The 18611-nt window shown below is 43.3% G+C and overlaps 1 protein-coding gene across 1 annotated transcript in view; it reads right to left on the bottom strand.

Annotated features, from left to right (window-relative positions):
* LOC144763841 (mitochondrial amidoxime-reducing component 1-like) overlaps positions 1-18611 on the bottom strand; it is a 278087-nt gene that overhangs the window by 61601 nt on the left and 197875 nt on the right. Inside the window, exons 5-6 of the mRNA XM_078649812.1 lie at positions 280-341; positions 37-108 (exon numbers count right to left, since the gene is read on the bottom strand). Coding sequence (XP_078505938.1) covers positions 37-108; positions 280-341 — 134 coding nt within the window. The remainder of the gene's footprint in view (positions 1-36; positions 109-279; positions 342-18611) is intronic.

The raw sequence follows: 18611 nt of genomic DNA, 5'->3' as shown, positions 1-18611 counted from the left end.
TTATACCATATATAATTGTACAAAGATGTCACATACCTTCTGAGTGTCTCCAGTGGTTCTTTGATGTTAATGATACCGGTATCTGGGTCTAGAGTCGTAAAAATGCATCTACAAAAATAAGAAACACAGCATGCATGAAAATAAAGTCACTCAAGCAGATGGAAAATAGATGGAAAAAGTCCAATGCATTTCCTCTTTGATCATTAGTAATCATTAACATCCCATTTTTTTCACCAACCTGGTACAAATAACACAATAAGAATAAAGTGTTCTCCTTACCTATAGCAAGCCATGACTCTGTTCAGTTCCACGTCACCAATCATAACTTTATCCCACGAATCCTAGAGGAAACATTAAAAATGATCACGCCAGGCCTCCTGCAACCGTTTGTTTTCATTGTACATTATGCAAATATTATGTGCATGCATAAGGTTATATTGCCATCCAAGGATATCCATACAAAGAGTCACATGCAGCAGATAAACAGGTTACTTTAGCTGTCCCTTTAAAAATACAGATGCTCTTGTTTACCATCATGGAAGACTCCAGATAGTCCCTAATGTCACTGCAATGTGGTCTGTGAGGTCTGTTCAAAAGACATAGCAACACAATTATACAAAAGGAAAAATGTGTTTATTTCCATGTTCGTGGATCCACTAAAATTCAACGGGTGGTTGAAATAATATAACCTTTGACCCTTGATGTCCCATCCTTAGCTCCTCAATGGCATGTCATTCACTGCTGAGGCTGCAAATGCATGGCAAGGATTGGAAAGTACAGAAAGTAAATGGGTAATTGAGTGTTGAGAGTTCTACGTGGGGTTTTGGGTGTACAGGAAGAATGGCGCTCTTAACTGATAGCGGTGAAGTAGGAAACATATACAGAATAAATACGGGGCAACTAGGCCAGGAGAAACACACACAACCCCTGAAACAAACTGTATATTTTAGAACAAGTCCTGTGCACACGTTAGGTTAGTCTTTAAAATGTCTATCAACAATGTTCATATATTCGAGCAAGAAGGATGACAGGGTTGACATCAGTGGATGGTCTTTTTGGATATATAATATGGACCTTCTTCAAAGGGTAACATCAAGGGAAAACCAGCTGACACGTGTTTCGTAAATCGGGTAGTTACCCGTGACTCTTCAGGGCTGAATGGAGATCAAATTAGAACGAGATCGTAGGACCGGTGATATTTCCAACCCGGCCCGAGCGGGTCTAGATAAATGAGGGATCAGATGCGGCATGATATGATGAGGGGAATCGAGGGCAGGATAGATGGGTCCCTTTCCCACAGATCAGGAGCGATAGAGGACGGGCAGGTGCAACTGTCACAAAAGTTACCTGGGTGTACAGAAGCGAGGTGGATCCATCTCACCTTCCGTATCCGAGTGTTTAGACTCCATTAAGTGGATTCACATACAATTTTCAAACATAAAATCTTCATTTATGAAATCTTATCCCCTCATGGCAAACTGCATGTAAGTAAAACAAACCAAGAAGTGCGACAGAGCAAAACTCAACATAAATCATACATTCTGCAAAAAGTTACATCAGCTCCACTAGTCGATCATTTGCTTTCGCATGTCAATACTAAGATGATTTTAAATGGGCTGTAATGTCAGTTATCAATCACCACCCCAAAGAAGGAGACTTAGAAGGTATTTTGATGAGAAGAGAGATGAATCTTATCCTGGCTTCAATACAATTGTCACAAGATTGAATGAAATGTCAGAACTACAAACTCTATTAGTGGATTTTCCCATTCAAGCTACATTTGTTGCATTTGTCACGTTTTAGATTCTGACCCTGCAGTCTGAACAAACATTGATGTTCATGTCAGGCTCTATGCTGCCCTGCCTAAAAGCCGATGCAACCAACATATAAGGCAAACTGAATCCAATTATATGGTATAACTTACTAAGGATAAGTGTAAACAAGCTATGCAAAAAAAGTTGAGGATAGATCGCTCAATTTTTTTCATTTTCGTTTTTCAACTTTTTGAAAAATATGGCTCTTTTTCAAAAACAAACTGAAGATAATTACGTTTATCACAACTCAAAAAGGTAGCACTTTTTACATTTTATTTCAAAGTAATTCCATATAGTTAGTCCTGGCACCATTGGCTTGGGTCTCCCCTGCATTTTTTGCCGTTGTCTCTTATGTTTTAGTTGGATTTAGATGCTTTTGGGCACTGTCCAACTGCTATTCAGTGCCACAGTGCAAGAGCTCCCTATGGTAAAGTGATGTATGGATTAGTGACTCCATGATTGGGTTGTTTGGCTTACTTGTCAGACCCTAGTACAGTGCACTGCGTGTGCCCAGGACTTGTAAATCGAATGCTGGTGGTGGTGGGCTTGCAGCACTGATTGTGCCACCCAACAGAGCAGCTTGTAAAGTGTGTCTCAGGTCTGCCATTGCAGAGCCTGTGTGCAGTCTGGTACTGCCATGTTGACTGGGAAAGTGCACCCACTTGCCAGTCCCTAAATCTTCCCTTTTATACATATTAGTCAACCCTAAGGTAGGCCCAAGGGCAGGGTGCATTGTAGGTAAAAGGTAGGACATGCCCTGATGGGTGTGGCATGTCCTGAAAGTGAATTACCGTCATTTTCTTTTTTCACTATTGCAAGGCTACCTGTTCCCCATCGGCCAGAATGGGCAGTTCGATTATAACATCTTATAATCCTAACTTACTCAGGGAACTAGGTAGAAATTTGAGTTTAGTATGCCTGAACTCAGAATGATAAAATACATCTTTTAGCGCAGTTGGTTTTAACATTCTGTGTTTGAAAATTGAACTTTTAGAAAGTAGGTATTTTCTTGCCTAACTATCCAAGCCTGCCTCTGCTATGTTGTGTACTCCTTGCTGGTTTGTGAGTAACAGGTGCTGGGGGATTCCAGGAGACAAGGTGAGTCAGCACAGGGCGGAATAGAACCAGCTGCATGTAGAGTGATGGGAGGGGAGCACCTGGGACTTGAATAGGGCTGCGCCTGCCTTCCACAATGCTGGCTCCACCTCCTGTGATGCATCTGATGTCCCTGGCCTACACTGTCAAAGGAAGAGAAGGAGTCATGTAAACAAAGTGCTCCAGGACAGAACAGAACTGGTTTGGACTAGGCACAGACACTCTCTCCCTTCAGAGACAAAGGATTTTGGTGTATAAAAGAGGGGACCCAGACCCCATACATTTAGATCACTTCTGGGAATCAAGATGAACCTGTGCTGAGGAGAAGAACCAGGAAGCTGAAGGAGGAGACTACCCCTGTCCTGTGTGTTTGGCCTGCAGTGGTTGCTTCATTGCCAAAGAAAGGAGAAGAGGATGGAGTGTGCTTTTCATCAACTTGAAGAAGAATCTCCAAGGGCTTGAACTTGAGCTTGCCTCTGGCCTGAAGCCTCAGGGATACAAGACTTCACCAACCAAATCCCCCCTGAATTCCCTCGCTGGGAATTGAAGTGCCTGCTATTGTACTGGGCCTTCTGAGAGACTGCATGTCGCTGGGAGCTGAAAGCGCGATGCAATGACGAGAAGCGTGTCGCCGCTGCAGCAGCTGTAGTCACATCGCCGAAGAAGCGAGCCGCCGCTGTCAAAATCACATCACCGAAGAGCGGCGCATCACCGGAGAAGCGTGCTGCCGCCACAGAGGTCGCTGGCGCATCACTGGAGAAGCGTGTTGCAGGGCCTGTCACAGCTCCAAAGATCATCAAGTCGCCGCACAGACATTCTTTCAAGCAAAATCAAGCAATGAAGATGAGGGAAACACATAAATATGAGAAGTTTCATCCATTTGAGTAATGAGAAACAATAAGAAGGTTTTAAAACTGCTGCAAAGCATCAGGAATTAAATGGCACTCCAGTGCCCTTGTAACCTGATCAAGTGTTTAACAAATGTGTGGCCATGAAGGCCGCCCAGACCTCTTTGGCTGTAACGGACACCAGTCTCCACATTATTTACACAAGTCCAGAACTGAGGATTGAAGGACAGCAGGTACTAGTGTCGACACTTACTGTTAGCACACAGTACAGTCTGGCAGCAGGCCAGCCCACCACGATGACTCCCGGCCCTGCATAGGCTCGGCCACAGTCCTCCAGGAGTCAAGTTGATGACTCCTCACCAGCCGCACCACAGCAGGTTGCATTCTAAACTGATGCTTCGCTGAGCTCCGTACTGCCAGACTGCCCTGCTGCAGGCTTCCTGTGAGGCACCACACTCCAGCGGTGGCCGTCCGGGTCGCGACCCTCAGGTCCACAGACTTGAGTGCCACACTGCACAGTCTGACTGAGTCAATAGATGTGCTTTGCGAGTAGCAGTGGCCAATCGTACTCTCTGCTGACAAACTTTCAGGCTTCCACACAGCTTGCTCGCACCGGGGGCCTACCTGCCAATGTATCTGAGGCAGAGGGAGTGAGTCTGTCCTCTCCTGGCTGTCTCTCTCGGCAGTAGCCATTGGTCATTTTCAAGAGACATCACAGTGAATATAAATCCATTAATGTGGCGGTGAATTATGTTACATTGTAGCCTCTCAGCCTCCTTGAGTCAGCCGTCTCTGAGCCTGCCACATGCAGCACAGACCACACAATACAGCCTGACTTTCTGACAATGCTCCTAACAGCGCTCTGGCTTGACTGCTCAGGCACTATAAATGCATGACTTTGCTTTTCGGAGTGGTGATGCAGAACACCAAACTGAAATGCGTAAGTCTAATGTCTGATGCATGGTGCTTGGCAGGGCTGGCTCAGGACCTCAGCGCAGAACTACACATGGAGTATTGGATGCTGAGTGTGGTCATGGAGGGCAGGGTCTCCAAGCTCGTTAGAGCAGAAAGGGCACATAGGGTGCCTGGTGGCCCCCAGCGGCCAGGAGCACCCTTTAAGGGCTGTGATGGTCAGACTCCTTCGCTTTCAAGACAGGGATGACATCCTGCAGCGTACTTGTACACATGGACCATGGCAGGTGGAGGGATGGTCAATAAATATCTACCAGGATTACACTCCAATGGTCCGACACCAGAGGGAGATGTTCCTGGCCGAGAAAAGACCAAAAAAAAACGCCTTAAATCTGAATGACGTGCTCAATTTTCCCGCTAGACTAGGGGTGAGTAATCAGGGCCACTCTCACTTCTTTAACATGGCTAGTCAGGCGTGTACATGGCTGGAGAACAGGGGTTATGTAACGCCGGACACACTCTACTACGGTTTAATGGCTGCCCCAGCGAAAGACCAAGCAGAGAGTGAGAGGGCAAAGATGGTAGAGGAACTCCAACAAGATTGTCCTTTGCCCATGAGCAGCAGATGGAAGACACTGAAGGTAGAATCTGAGGGTCCTCAATGGAGCTGGGACAAAGGAGATATGCCTGTAGTGAGCCCTCTGACAGCAGACATGCTGGTTTGATAAGGATGCTACAAGGGAAGACTTTGAGGAACTTTCCGATGTTGTGCTCAGCTAGCAGGGCCATTTCCCGGGTGCAAACACCATGGGTCAAGTGGTGGTCCAGAGGCCCATACCTCCACATCTGCAGGAGATCACAGCCCTCATGTAGAGGCAAGTCTCTAATGTATTTATAGTTATGCAGTATGAGCGACAGGCATCTCAGGCATTGGGGAGGTGGGCAGTTGTAAACCCACAGTGCGAGACGATGGGGCAGGGGGGTTTCTCTAGGGCCAGTTCGTTTGAGGGTTTGTGAGATACAGGGTGGGTCTTGGAAGAATTGGACTGATACTTCAGGATGTGAGACGGAAGTTACATGGGGAATACAACACAACTGGGCTGAAATAGGTGCCTGACCCTAAAGATCCTCTCCTGGAATGTGAATGGCCTGGGGGATACACTCAAGAGAGGGGTGGTAAAGAAATGCCTACTGAGATACAACCCAACATAGTCCTGCTGCAGGAGACTCATCTCTTAGGGAACAATTGTAGGTTTCTGGACCTTGGCAGATACATTCTGTTGGTGCACACAGAATTTTCACGGGACTCCCAGGGAGTGGGTGTATTGGTTCATAGGTCCTTCCCATTAGAGGTTATCAAAACATGGACCAAGGCGGCTGAGTGCCAGGCAGGGGTACATGAACAATGTTATGGCAAAGACTTGGTGCTGGGCTCATGGTACTTTCCTCCGGGCCTGCAGTCTGAGGGCCAGCAACATTTGGGCTCCTGGGTGACAGGGGCCCCAGATACGCTGACAATCATAAGGAGAGATCTCTACCTGAAAGTACAGGAAAACCTAGACAGAGTGAAGAAAATGGGAGAGGAGCCGAAGACAGATACACAAATGCCCCCCTTCATAGGGGACCATGGGGCTGGTTGATCTGTGGTGAGAGGCACACCGGGGGAAATGCCAATACTTTTATGTGGCCAACTCCATGGGCATCATGTCGAGGTTGGACTACATGCTGGTTCCCAGATACCAAACGGGGAGATTCACCTATATGACTTTCCTCGCCCAAGGGATATCGGACCACTCACCCTTGACTACAGTGGTCGATATGGGTTCAACTAGGCTACGGGGCACATGGGGGCTAGATACCTGGGAACTAACAGACAGAACTCCCACACAGCTGATGTTCATTGCAACTGAATGATACTTTGGTAGAGAACAGTGGGTCCGTCTAATATGAGAAGACATTATGGGAGGCCTAAAAAGTGATCTTTAGATAGCAAATTATAGGGCACGTGATGGGGAAAATCGGTGTGATTCCCTATAAGAAAGGAAAATTTAGATCAAGAGCAAGACTACCCGCTTCTGCATGCGACTCAGGGGTCTCAGTGCTTAGGTATTTTTGTGACCCTGGATCGCAATTTCTTCATCAAAGAGAACCCATTTAAAGTTCTCGGATCTTACCGCCATGATGTGGGGAAGTAGAGGATGAGGATGGGGGGCCCTTTATAAAATTATTTATCTACCCAAATTTCTCTACGTGGTGCAGAACATCCCCTTCCCGATCCTCGATACATTCTTTCGGATGGTAAACGAGATAATGAGGGTTCTTCTGTTGGATGGTGGGGTTCCCAGGATTACCTTGCTGCTCCTGACTAGATGCCTTGCAGACGGAGACATTACTCTTCTGAATCGCTGCATCTATTATTGGGTGACGCAGCTGTTGGTGATTAATGATCGGGCCTTCTCAGTCCAGTGGGAGCCATCCCTGCTGGTGTACAGGGTTCCTATGGCCCCAGAATAATAAGTGCAGAGACTCTACTGAGGGAGGAGATTGCCTCCCCCATCGTACCTTATGGCGACTGTGATGTCAGCATGGAAAAAGGCTACACACAGTTTGGGATGGCAAGGGAAGTTAACTTTGAAGACCCTACTGTGAGACTTGGATGCCCTGAACTGCCTGAGCTGCCTGTGAAAAGTTGAGGGCCCTAGAAAATTGGGCTTGGGAATCTCCAAGCTAGGGGATATCTTAGATGGCAAGGGGGGACGGTGCTCTCATTTATGATAGGCAGACAGACTATGAACTGAGGGGTACTCAGGTCTAAAGATGCAACCAGATGAGGCATATCCTGGGTACATGTGGGGTCCCCTGAGGTGACATAGAGGAGGAGTCCTCACAGGAATTTAGAGTGCTGGGTGCCCTACTGATGAACCACAAGGTGTCTCAAATTTACTCCACTATACAGAACAACAGTCTTCCACCAATAGATCATCTCAGGGAAAAGTAGAAGAGAGATCTGGGCAGACTTGAGAACGATGACTGGAGTCAAGTCTGCAGACACGCAAACAATGTGGTAAACAGGGCAGGGCTTCGACTGATTCAGTTGAAATTGCTGCATAGGGCATACAATACTCGGAACTGCCTAGTGTTCATGGGGAGGGTGACTGATGATTTCTGCCTGTGGGGCAGTCAGATGATGGGCTCCCTGATCCACACACTTTGGGAATGTCCGGATGGCTGAGACTACTGGGAATGGATAGGTGGTCGACCGTCAGAGTGACTGGGACACAGAGTGCACCTCACGCCCCAGCTGATCTCCCTGGGCATTTGGGGGGGGACCAATCGCTGAATCGATGTGCCCTGCTGTTTAGCAACCGGGCCCTGATGGTGACCTGTAGGGATCTCCTTAAACACTGGGGAGCGAAAATGCAGATGACTAGGTGAGAATGGGAGGGAGGTATGGACTGGTGTATGGAGACGGAGCGGTTGATTTAACGTGCAAGGGGATGCCCCCGCAAATTCGATAAGATTTGGGGCCTGGGATGGAAATGAGGGAGGAGATGGAGTAGGGGTCCGGAAGAGGGGTGACACAAGTTGAAAGGATAGGTCTGACTCAGGCCATTCAGGCTCAAGAAACGTTGGTAGACTGATGGTCCATTCCTAACTTGAAGGGTAGTAGTGTCTGTAAATGGAAGCACGCTTGTCCACATGACCCCTTTGCTGGGTGGATTGTTTTATTATTCTTTTTTCTGAAACACAATAAAAATATTTCCCCAAAATGTTTTTTTCTCACTATAATATATATATAATTGGGTGCTCTTTCCCTTTGACCATCTTACTCCAGGAGGTATTACATTCTTTCTCTGAGGGGATGAGAGCAGTTTCCCAGTGGATGTCTTTGAATATGTTGCAGTGCAATGTTTCAAAGACAGAGGTTATGCTTTTCGGTGAGGCTAAGATCAGCTGGGCTCCTGACTGGTGGCCTTTAGATCTAGGCCCAGTCCCCGAGCCTAAGCAAATAGTCAAGAACCTAGGGGTACGTCTGGAACAAGAACTCAGCTTGAAGCAGCATGTTACCAACATTGTTGGATCTTGCTTTCGGACCATTGGATTGCTGCGCAGAGTTTTTCCATTGCTTCCAGACACCATCAGAAAGACCCTGGTCCATGCCTTGGTTATCAGCCGTCTTGACTATTGTAATGGTCTCTTGCTGTCAGCTAATGAGGAGGACCTGGATAGGTTACAGGTTGTGCAGAATACCGCAGCCAGGTTGGTTCTAAATGCCCCTCCGAGAACACCTTCAAAACCTCTACTTGCCAGGCTTCATTGGCTTTCCATCCGTCAGACAGTTGTTTTTAAGATCTGTTGTACGGTCCACAAAGGACTTCATGGTTTGGGTCCCTCCTATCTGGCAGACAAGTTCGTGCCGTATGTTCCTTCTCGTGCTCTACGGTCCAGTGACCAAATGCTTCTCACGATTCCTAGGATCAAGCGGGCAAGGCAAGGGGGTAAGGCTCTGTCTGTGAGGGGACCGAGGATATGGAATGGTCTCCCTCTCCAGCTTAGGCAGCTTGAAAACCATCTGGCCTTCAGGAAAAAGCTGAAGACGTTCTTGTTTCAGGTCTAACCACACAGTCTAAGAACTAGTTTGGAGCCAGGGAATTCGATCTCCTGCATGTTCAGCAGTCAGATAGCGCAGAGATACTCCCTTGGGAGTTTATTCTAGCGCTCTACAAACCCGCATATAAAAAAAAAAAAAATATATATATATATATATATATACACATATATATATACACACACACATATATTTATATACACACACACACATATATATACATACACACACACACATATACATACACACACACACATATATATTCACACACACACATATATATATACACACACACATATATACACACACACACGTATATATATACACACACACACGTATATATATACACACACACACACGTATATATATACACACACGTATATATACACACACACACACATATATATATACACACACACACACATATATATATATACACACACACACACATATATATACACACATACACACATATATATACATATATATATATATATATATATATATATATATATATATATATATATATATATATATGAATCACGTCACCACCAGCGCTCTCCTTCCCGATATTTAGGAAAAGAATTACACAGGAGCCGTGGCCTCGGTTAAAGTGCAGGTTTATTTCCAGACACAACGTCCTACGCGTTTCGGAGTGAACACTACTCCTTCATCACGGGCAAAAATTGTGCATCTTAACAACACTAATAAAGTAAAGTAAAGTGTCACGTGGTATAACAACATAGACAAAATATTTGATGCTTGTACTTTTTTTACAGAATATGTAGCAGATACATTGTTTATAGTGTATTATTTTAGATGAGTGACCGCTTGCTAATGTTACGACCAGAACTTATTTTAAACATTTAAAATGTCTCCAACCTCAAAAGTTACCGTCCGTAATTTTACAAGGTTTAATTGCATGTGTTCATAAAATATAACTATTATGCTGGCCCTGTGCTTATTATAAAGTAAAATAAAGTAAAATAAAGCCACAATGAGTAATTGATATTTCTTACTCGGCAAACATGAGACTCGAACCCTCCGTCTCAAAAGACAAAAGACACAATGACAGCCTGATAACCGCTTGCGCTACACAGTTAAGCTCTGCTTAATATAAAACTGTTGTGGTACATCCGTGAAGATACTTAATAAAGAATCATTTGACAATTCAAAATATAGCCCAAGTGGGCTAACGTAACTCATATGTCTTTTTCAAATTCAGTTTATATTGTCGGCATACTACAGGGCACACAATGTCTGCTATCTCATGGTGACATGTGAAAAGGAAATAAATAGTAAAGTATTGCCCAAGTGGGCCAGTACTGTTCCCAGTAGATGTTATGACAAATCATGCCCCAGTGGGCTAATGGTCTTGGTCAGCAAAGTAGCTTCTCATCACTCATTCTTGTACATACATCGGTAATATCTAGAAAAATAAAATAAAGTCCTGTTAAAATCTTCATACCCAAAAAAGGGGGTTCCTGAAGAAAATACACAAAATTCTAAAAACAACAAAACAGAATAGCAACAGCAACAATTATTCTACAACTGTATGAAATGACATTAATGCAAGTGCACTTCCATTTCTTCGTCCATATTCAACCCATGGGGCACCATGGTGTTGAATCTGATAATAAATTTGGACTCTAGTTTCCTTAGTTCAAGTAATCTATTGCCCCCTCTCATATTGGGAGAAACACAATCAATAGCAGCAAATCTAACAAGATTAGCATTGCTTTTGTGATACTCGTAGAAATGTCGGGCTATCGGATAGGTTCTATCATTGTTACTGATTGCCCTTAAGTGCTCTAACACTCTCTTCTTGCCTTTATGGATGGTACTGCCAATGTAGTACTTTGAGCAAGGACATTTGAGGGTGTAGACAACATATTCAGTGTTGCAATTGAGATGTTTATGGATGACCCATGGAGCCTCATTGTCATGAAATTTCAGAGATTTAACACTACTGCTATATTTGCAGGCCTTACATTGGTTGCAAGTAAAAAAGCCTTGCACTGCATTCTTTTTTATAGGGGTCGGGATCATATTACTGCACAACTGATCCCCTAGTGACTTGGGTTTACGAAAGGTTAGGGATGGATAGTCACCTATATAGTCTTTCAGGTCATTGTCTGTTTTTAAGACCTCCCAAAATTTCTTGAGGCTTTTTCTAACCTCCCACGCATGAGTATTATAGGTCGTGATGAATCTTATTTTCTCTTTGGGCTTATCTAAAGACTCATCAGGTTTTGGAAAAATAAGTTCATGGCGATTGAGAGCATCCACTTTATTAATGGCTTTTTTGACTGTTTTGGAACTATAGCCTCGGGTCAAAAATCTCACACTCATGATTTCTTTCTCTTGTTCAAATTTCTCGGTTGTACTGCAATTCCTGCGGGCTCTTAACAATTCACCGTAAGGTATGCTCTTTATAAGATTGTGAGGATGGCAGCTGTCCGCATGTAGTAGACTGTTGCCTGCCGTTGTTTTTCTAAATAAGGAGCTTACAATAGTGTTATTGCTTATCTCTAGTTTGAGATCTAGAAATTCCATGGAGTCTTTACTTATATTATATGTGAATTGGAGATTCATTTGGTTGTTATTTAGTATTTTCACAAATTCAATTGCTTGCAAGTCAGTGCCACTCCACACACAAAAAATGTCGTCTATGTACCGCAACCAGAGGACGGCGTGGTCTTGGAATAGCCTGATCTTATGGACGACCTGCTCCTCCCACCAGCCCAGGTAAAGACCCGCAAAGCTGGGGGCGAAGCAGGTCCCCATCGCCGTCCCCTGGATTTGTCTGTAGATGTTTTTATCAAATAAGAAAAAATTGTTTGTTAAACAAATCTCAATCATTTTTAGTAACATGTTCGTATGCTGAAAGAAACCTAAAGGTCTATTCTGAAAGAAATGTTTGCACGCTTCCAGACCTAGAGTTTGTGGAATGCTTGTGTACAAGCTGCAAACATCTAGGCCTAGCATCAGGTACTGGGGAGACCATTCGATTTCACTGATGTGTTTCAAAAAATCGCTGGTATCAAGGACAAACGAAGGAAGAGACTGGACCAAAGGCTGCAGAAAATGGTCTACATACTTTGAAGTGTTCTCTAAAGCACTTCCACAAGAGGAAACAATCGGTCTCCCTGGTGGTCGTTGGGCATTCTTATGCAATTTGGGAAGCAAGTACAAAACAGGCAATTTTGGATATTTGTATGCCAAATAGGAAAATTCATCTGTACTTAATATGCTTTCATCTTTCCACTTTGTAATTTGGTTAGCAACACTAGACATAGCTTGATCATACACCATCCTAGTGGTCTGGCAGTATCTGCTAGTATCAGACAATTGTGAATACCCTTCTTGTCTATACATGTCTAGTGGCCAGATGACCACATTCCCACCTTTATCACTTTTTTTAATGACAAAGTCGCGATTCAATTCAAGACTGCCCAAAGCTTCCCGTTGTTTTTTGGTCAAATTATTTGAAATTTACGTGATTTTAAACATTTCAATTCATTTACCATTCCTTTCTCAAAACAATTGATTGCTTCACAGTTTATTTGAGGTATGAATATTGATTTGGGTTTAAATGGAGTCACTGCCATCATATCCAAAGTCAAATCATTATTCATTGCATTCGAGATAGGGTTTTCCACCCTCCCCTCCTCACCGGCCAATTCATATACCTCTTGTAAAGTCTCAATGTCACCAATTCGGTGATCTGGTTGTTCATTAGGACGTTCAGTGACTTGTTTCCTAGGTTTGTTTGAAAACCACTTTTTGAGTTTGAGCTTTCTTATATAGTGGAATAGGTCAATTCTTGATTCTGTGTAATTAAAACTAGACGTTGGACAAAAAGATAAGCCTAACATTAAAACATCAAGTTCATCCTCACTTAAAATATAATTTGAAAGATTTACCACAGTCTTGTTCTTCATGTTTTCTTCGCAAATTTGCCCCTTGTTCTTGTTCCCACCGGGCTGTCTGACTGAATGGAGTAGTTTTGCTTTTTTCCTCCTCTTCCTCCTCTTCCACGCCCTCTTACCGGGCTGTTGCTGGTGGCCATCGCATTTGACCTTTCTTTTGCCAGCAACTCGTATTCCTTTAAAAATCGTGCTTTTAGTAATTCAGCTTCATTGTCGTGATCTTGAGGTGTTACTTCAGAGTCACACTGCAGGATTTGTTCAGTTAGTTGGGATATACCACTACCGGAGGCTGTAGATTCTTCTGCTCCCTTAGGTAAACCCACACTGGATTTTGCTTGAGTGGTATGTTCACTTCTCAATTTTTCAAACTTCTTTCCAAAGGTCAAAATTTGACCATTCCTGTAATCAATTTCATCTCTCTCAAACTTGGATAATTTTTTCATTTTGATTTCTTCTTCTAATTTCTCAAGTCGTTTATTCATTTTTTCCATTTCGGTACTGAATTCATCATCTCCCAGTAATTCTTTTAATTTGGCAATTATTTCTTCACTTTCTAGTGTTAATTTTACACTTTCCTTTTCAGCAGATTTAATCAGTAACTTCAACATGTTCATAGAGCAGTTATGGTTGTTTTCCATCCATTGTGTTATTAATTCTGGATCTGGTTGTTGTAATGTGGGGGTTATAAAGATGCACAAACCCCGAGGTATTCTGTTGCAATCCACATAATGTTGGAGCGCCGTAGCCTCCCACCACTTAGATTGCTCTTTTTTGAGCACTTTCCATAGAGTATCCCATAATTTCCGTTTGTCTTTCCCTATGTTGGGGGCAGTTGTAGACTATATATATATAATGTGATCCCGCTAAAGCCCGTTGTATCCGTTTGGTGGTGTAGCCAGTGATCAAGAGCAATACTCTGCTCGAAACGCGTTTGGCCAACTCAACGATGAGGTATGGGGGCTGGCTGGAACTGCTGCTGCCGGTGGTGCGTGTGCGCTAACCCCCCGTGTGTGACGTCTTCAATGAGGGCAACCTTTCTTTTTGGATATATATATATTTGACTACAGACATCCTGACAGGATCAAGGTCAGCTGTTCTCCTGCCAATGGGAGTGCCTTAGCAGTACAAAGGAGAGAGAAGTTGCAAACCAGTTGAAAGCGGCGTCTGACGAAGTCTGGGAAGCCGAAATGCATTATGCCGCACTTCATTCGGTGAATAAAGGATTCCTGAAATTTTCCTCACTGTGTCCTTGGATTGCTTTTTGCTAAGTGATCTCCTCTTCGATATATATATATATATATATATATATATATATATATATATATATATTATATATAGATATATATATATATATCTATATATATATATACCAATCCTGTTGAAACCAATGAATAAAACAGGTGCTTACAAGGATAAGTGTTTATTCCTTCGTGATGGACGACGCGTTTCGGAAGACGTGTCCGCCTTGCTCACAACATCGCTATTCACTACAGTGCAGTATAAATTAGAAACAAGGTGTAAACCAAAATCTGATTGTCATGGAAACCAACTTGTTGACCACAGAAATGGAAAAGATACATACAACCTAGGAAATGCATGGTCATGGTGAGTACATGTAGTATTTCTTCTAGTCATAAAAAGTTACATTGGTAGAAGAAGCTATATATTGTTAGAATAAACATGTAAATGTAATCTCATTTGTTTAATAATCACTAAATAAGAAACAATGCTATATTATTCTAACTAAAACAAGTGTTTAATTATAAAAATACGTGGAAAAACGTAAATTTAGAAAAAAAATCACAAAATAAGATATATGTGCCTCACTATATGCCTACTGGGTTGTGTATGAAGGTAGATACAAAAGGAGATGATGGACGGAGCATTTGAGCAAATCAAACACTCACCCCCAGTCAACTGATCTGGGTTTAGTCCATCACCATTCTTTAGCCCACTCAGCCACCCCATTTCAGACATGGCTATATGCAAATCAGTCTGACCCTGTGCCTCATGGGAACAGTCCAGCCCGAACTGCCAAGCCATGTCTTCCATGGACCGGAAACAAGCATCCTGGGACCAATTTCGGATTCATAATCCTCATCAGCCAGGCTATCTTGAATCCAGTGGCCAAGTGAGCAAGGGATTCATGTCTGAGCATAACCTGCCACACTTAGGGCGAACAAAGCGATAAAAAAGGAGATGATGGACGGAGCATTTGAGCAAATCAAACACTCACCCCCAGTCAACTGATCTGGGTTTAATCCATCACCATTCTTTAGCCCACTCAGCCACCCCATTTCAGACATGGCTATATGCAAATCAGTCTGACCCTGTGCCTCATGGGAACAGTCCAGCCCGAACTGCCAAGCCATGTCTTCCATGGACCGGAAACAAGCATCCTGGGACCGGTTTCGGATTTATAATCCTCATCAGCCAGGCTATCTTGAATCCAGTGGCCAAGTGAGCAAGGGACTCATGTCCGAGCATAACCTGCCACACTTAGGGCGAACAAAGTGATACAAAAGGAGATGATGGACGGAGCATTTGAGCAAATCAAACACTCACCACCAGTCAACTGATCTGGGTTTAATCCATCACCATTCTTTAGCCCACTCAGCCACCCCATTTCAGACAAGGCTGTATGCAAATCAGTCTGACCCTGTGCCTCATGGGAACAGTCCAGCCCAAACTGCCAAGCCAGGTCTTCCATGGACCGGAAACAAGCATCCTGGGGCCGGTTTTGGATTCATAATCCTCATCAGCCAGGCTAGGTAGCACATTCAGTCTAATGTGTTGTGTGGAAACAAGTTCACAGGCAGACAATGTAACTCACTGGGAGGGTATTCCTAAGTGATGATGGCGTACAGCGTCCGGGAGTCCAGCCCAAGTGGACAATGGATCACAAAGTCGTGTGCGGGTCTACGGTGCCAATGCGACGCCTGACAAGTGTGCACTTGAATAAGAGGTTGCGGTCAGTGACAGTCGGTACTCAAATGTATAAGAGTGTCCATATCTTCCAATATAAAAAAGATGGAAAGGGTGAGGTGATTAGTGAAGGAGGGGGGAATGTGTTTTAAAATATATATACAAGTGAGATTGATGTTAAGGAGAGAGTGTGTCAGGGATTGGGAGATCGCTGCTATGGGGTCTTACAGTGATATAGATTTAGAGGTGGACACTCAGTGCCTCATCTGCATTCAGGCCGTTCGGTGCTTTGCTGTCCAGGAGAATGATATATCTGGACTCCAATCTCCTTAGAGCCAGCTGTCTATTGCCTCCTCTGGGGTTCTTAGGGACATTGTCTATGACAAAGTAAGTCAGGTCTTCTGTTTTCCCGCCATGTAGTGTGTTGATATGTCTGGCCACAGGGTACGAGGGATCATCGTTGGCAATTGCCCGCAAGTGTTGAAAGATCCTCACATGAGCTGGGTGAATTGTACTCCTAACATACCTTTTGCTACATTTGCACACCAAAACATATACTGCGAAATCAGTTTTACATGTAAAATGTTCCCTGATCTCAAGCGGTGTTTTTCTGAGGGCTACGGTTACGGTCTTGGTATTGATACCGTGCCGGCAGGCCTTGCATTTACTGCATTTGTAGAACCCGTCGGGGTGACTTAAGCCAATTTGGACCTTTAGTCAGTGATGGTACTGTTTTAACCAGTTCCTGCCTCATGGATTTGGTCCTTCTAAATGTCAATTTGGGAAGCTTGGCACAGGATGCTCCTATGGTCAGGTCAAAGCGCACTATCGGCCAGTGTTTGTACAGGATCTTACGCAGGTTACAATGATATGTACTGTAGTCTGTGATCATTCTAGGTGTTCCATCATTGCATATGTCTGATTTTGATTGGGAGGTCTTACTCGTTTGAATTAGATCTAATCTGTTTTTTGTTCAGCATTTTCTCTCCGCATTATCTAGTGTATGTTTCTGGTATCCTCTCTCACTCAGTCTACAGAAGAGGTTTGTTTTTGATACTGTGCAACTTTCCTGAGTACTGCAGTTGCGCTTCATCCTTAAGCATTCTGCATAAGGTATACTTTCTATGAGGCTTTTAGGGTGGAAGCTCTCTGCGTGTAGGATCGCATTGCCTGATGTTGGTTTTCTATATGTCTGTGTTTGGACCTTCCCATTGCTGATGTAGAGTTCGAGGTCTATGAATACAATAGATGTTAGGCTTGTGGTACATGTAAATTGAAGGTTGAGTGTGTTGTCATTTATGTCTTGGCTGTGTACAGATACTTACCACAACGACTTTTATCTAAAATGATACCATTGTCTGAGTGATGCCACCCACCAGATAAATCATGACTGATAAGCCTAAAACTATTCTAAATGCCCAAACAGCCTCGTCCCTAAAACGGCCTCCCACCTTTAGATTTATTTATAACTGTGCTTTTAAATAGGGTTGTGAAAGCATCACATTCACACTTGCTTTTGTGTATTTATACATTTTAGAAAAATTGCATACAATTTGGCAACATTTAGTGCAATGGCTTAAATTTCTTGTTGCAAGGATGCATTCTGCACTGAAAAAAGGGCAAAAATAACCACAACTGCCATGGAGTACAGTTATCAAAGTTTGTGTTGTTGATGTACCAATAGGCTATGGTGGTGTGCTTATGCAATGTACAATAATGGCATTATATCAGGAATTTCACGTAATAAAAATAATGCAGAATTCACTAAATTATGTGACTTACACTTGTATTAATTCTAATTTCACACAGGCCTACTTTTAATGAAGGGACTCTTCATACCGATAGTCATAGTACGGAGGGAAACATAATATTGCAAAAATAGGTTACAATCCTTAGACTCAAAAGTAGTTACTGTCAGAAACTAGGTTATTTATTTGCGAGGTGACCCAAGTAATCTAATAATCACTATTTGGTTAGGGTACACCACAGTTCTAAGGATTCTCTGCTCAACCTCTGATGGTAAACAGAGGGTAATCTCCCAGAAAAGTGTATGATAGGGTCTTGCAGTACCAAAGAATTTAGGAATCTCATGAAAAAATTAAGAAGAAAAAAGACACCAAAATCAGAAAAACAGATAGAGAAATCAGAGATAGGATTCTTTGAAGTTGTAAGCAAAAAGCTCCAAGAAAACACAAAGCAATTGAAAGTCACAGTTCAAGGTTAACTGCAATCACAGCTCAGCTGCTAGTGAGTGGAGGTAGTGTAAGCCAAGGTAGTTAGGGTGGTACATATTTTGCCTTCAGATGAACTGTTGAGACTCCCTTGAAGTTGAACAAGTCATCATCCAGCTCCCACTGAAGCCTGAGATTTTATGTCAAGGTTCAGAGGCCAATGTTATGCACTATACCTTTTACTGCCCTCATACACAGCAGCAACAATAAGATCAAAATCAGAATAGAACACTAAAAACATTCTT

This window comes from Lissotriton helveticus, chromosome 6, assembly GCF_964261635.1.
Source record: "Lissotriton helveticus chromosome 6, aLisHel1.1, whole genome shotgun sequence".
Lineage (NCBI taxonomy): Eukaryota > Metazoa > Chordata > Amphibia > Caudata > Salamandridae > Lissotriton > Lissotriton helveticus.
Note: the sequence above shows the minus strand (reverse complement) of the source record. Positions and strands in the feature narration are given on the sequence as shown.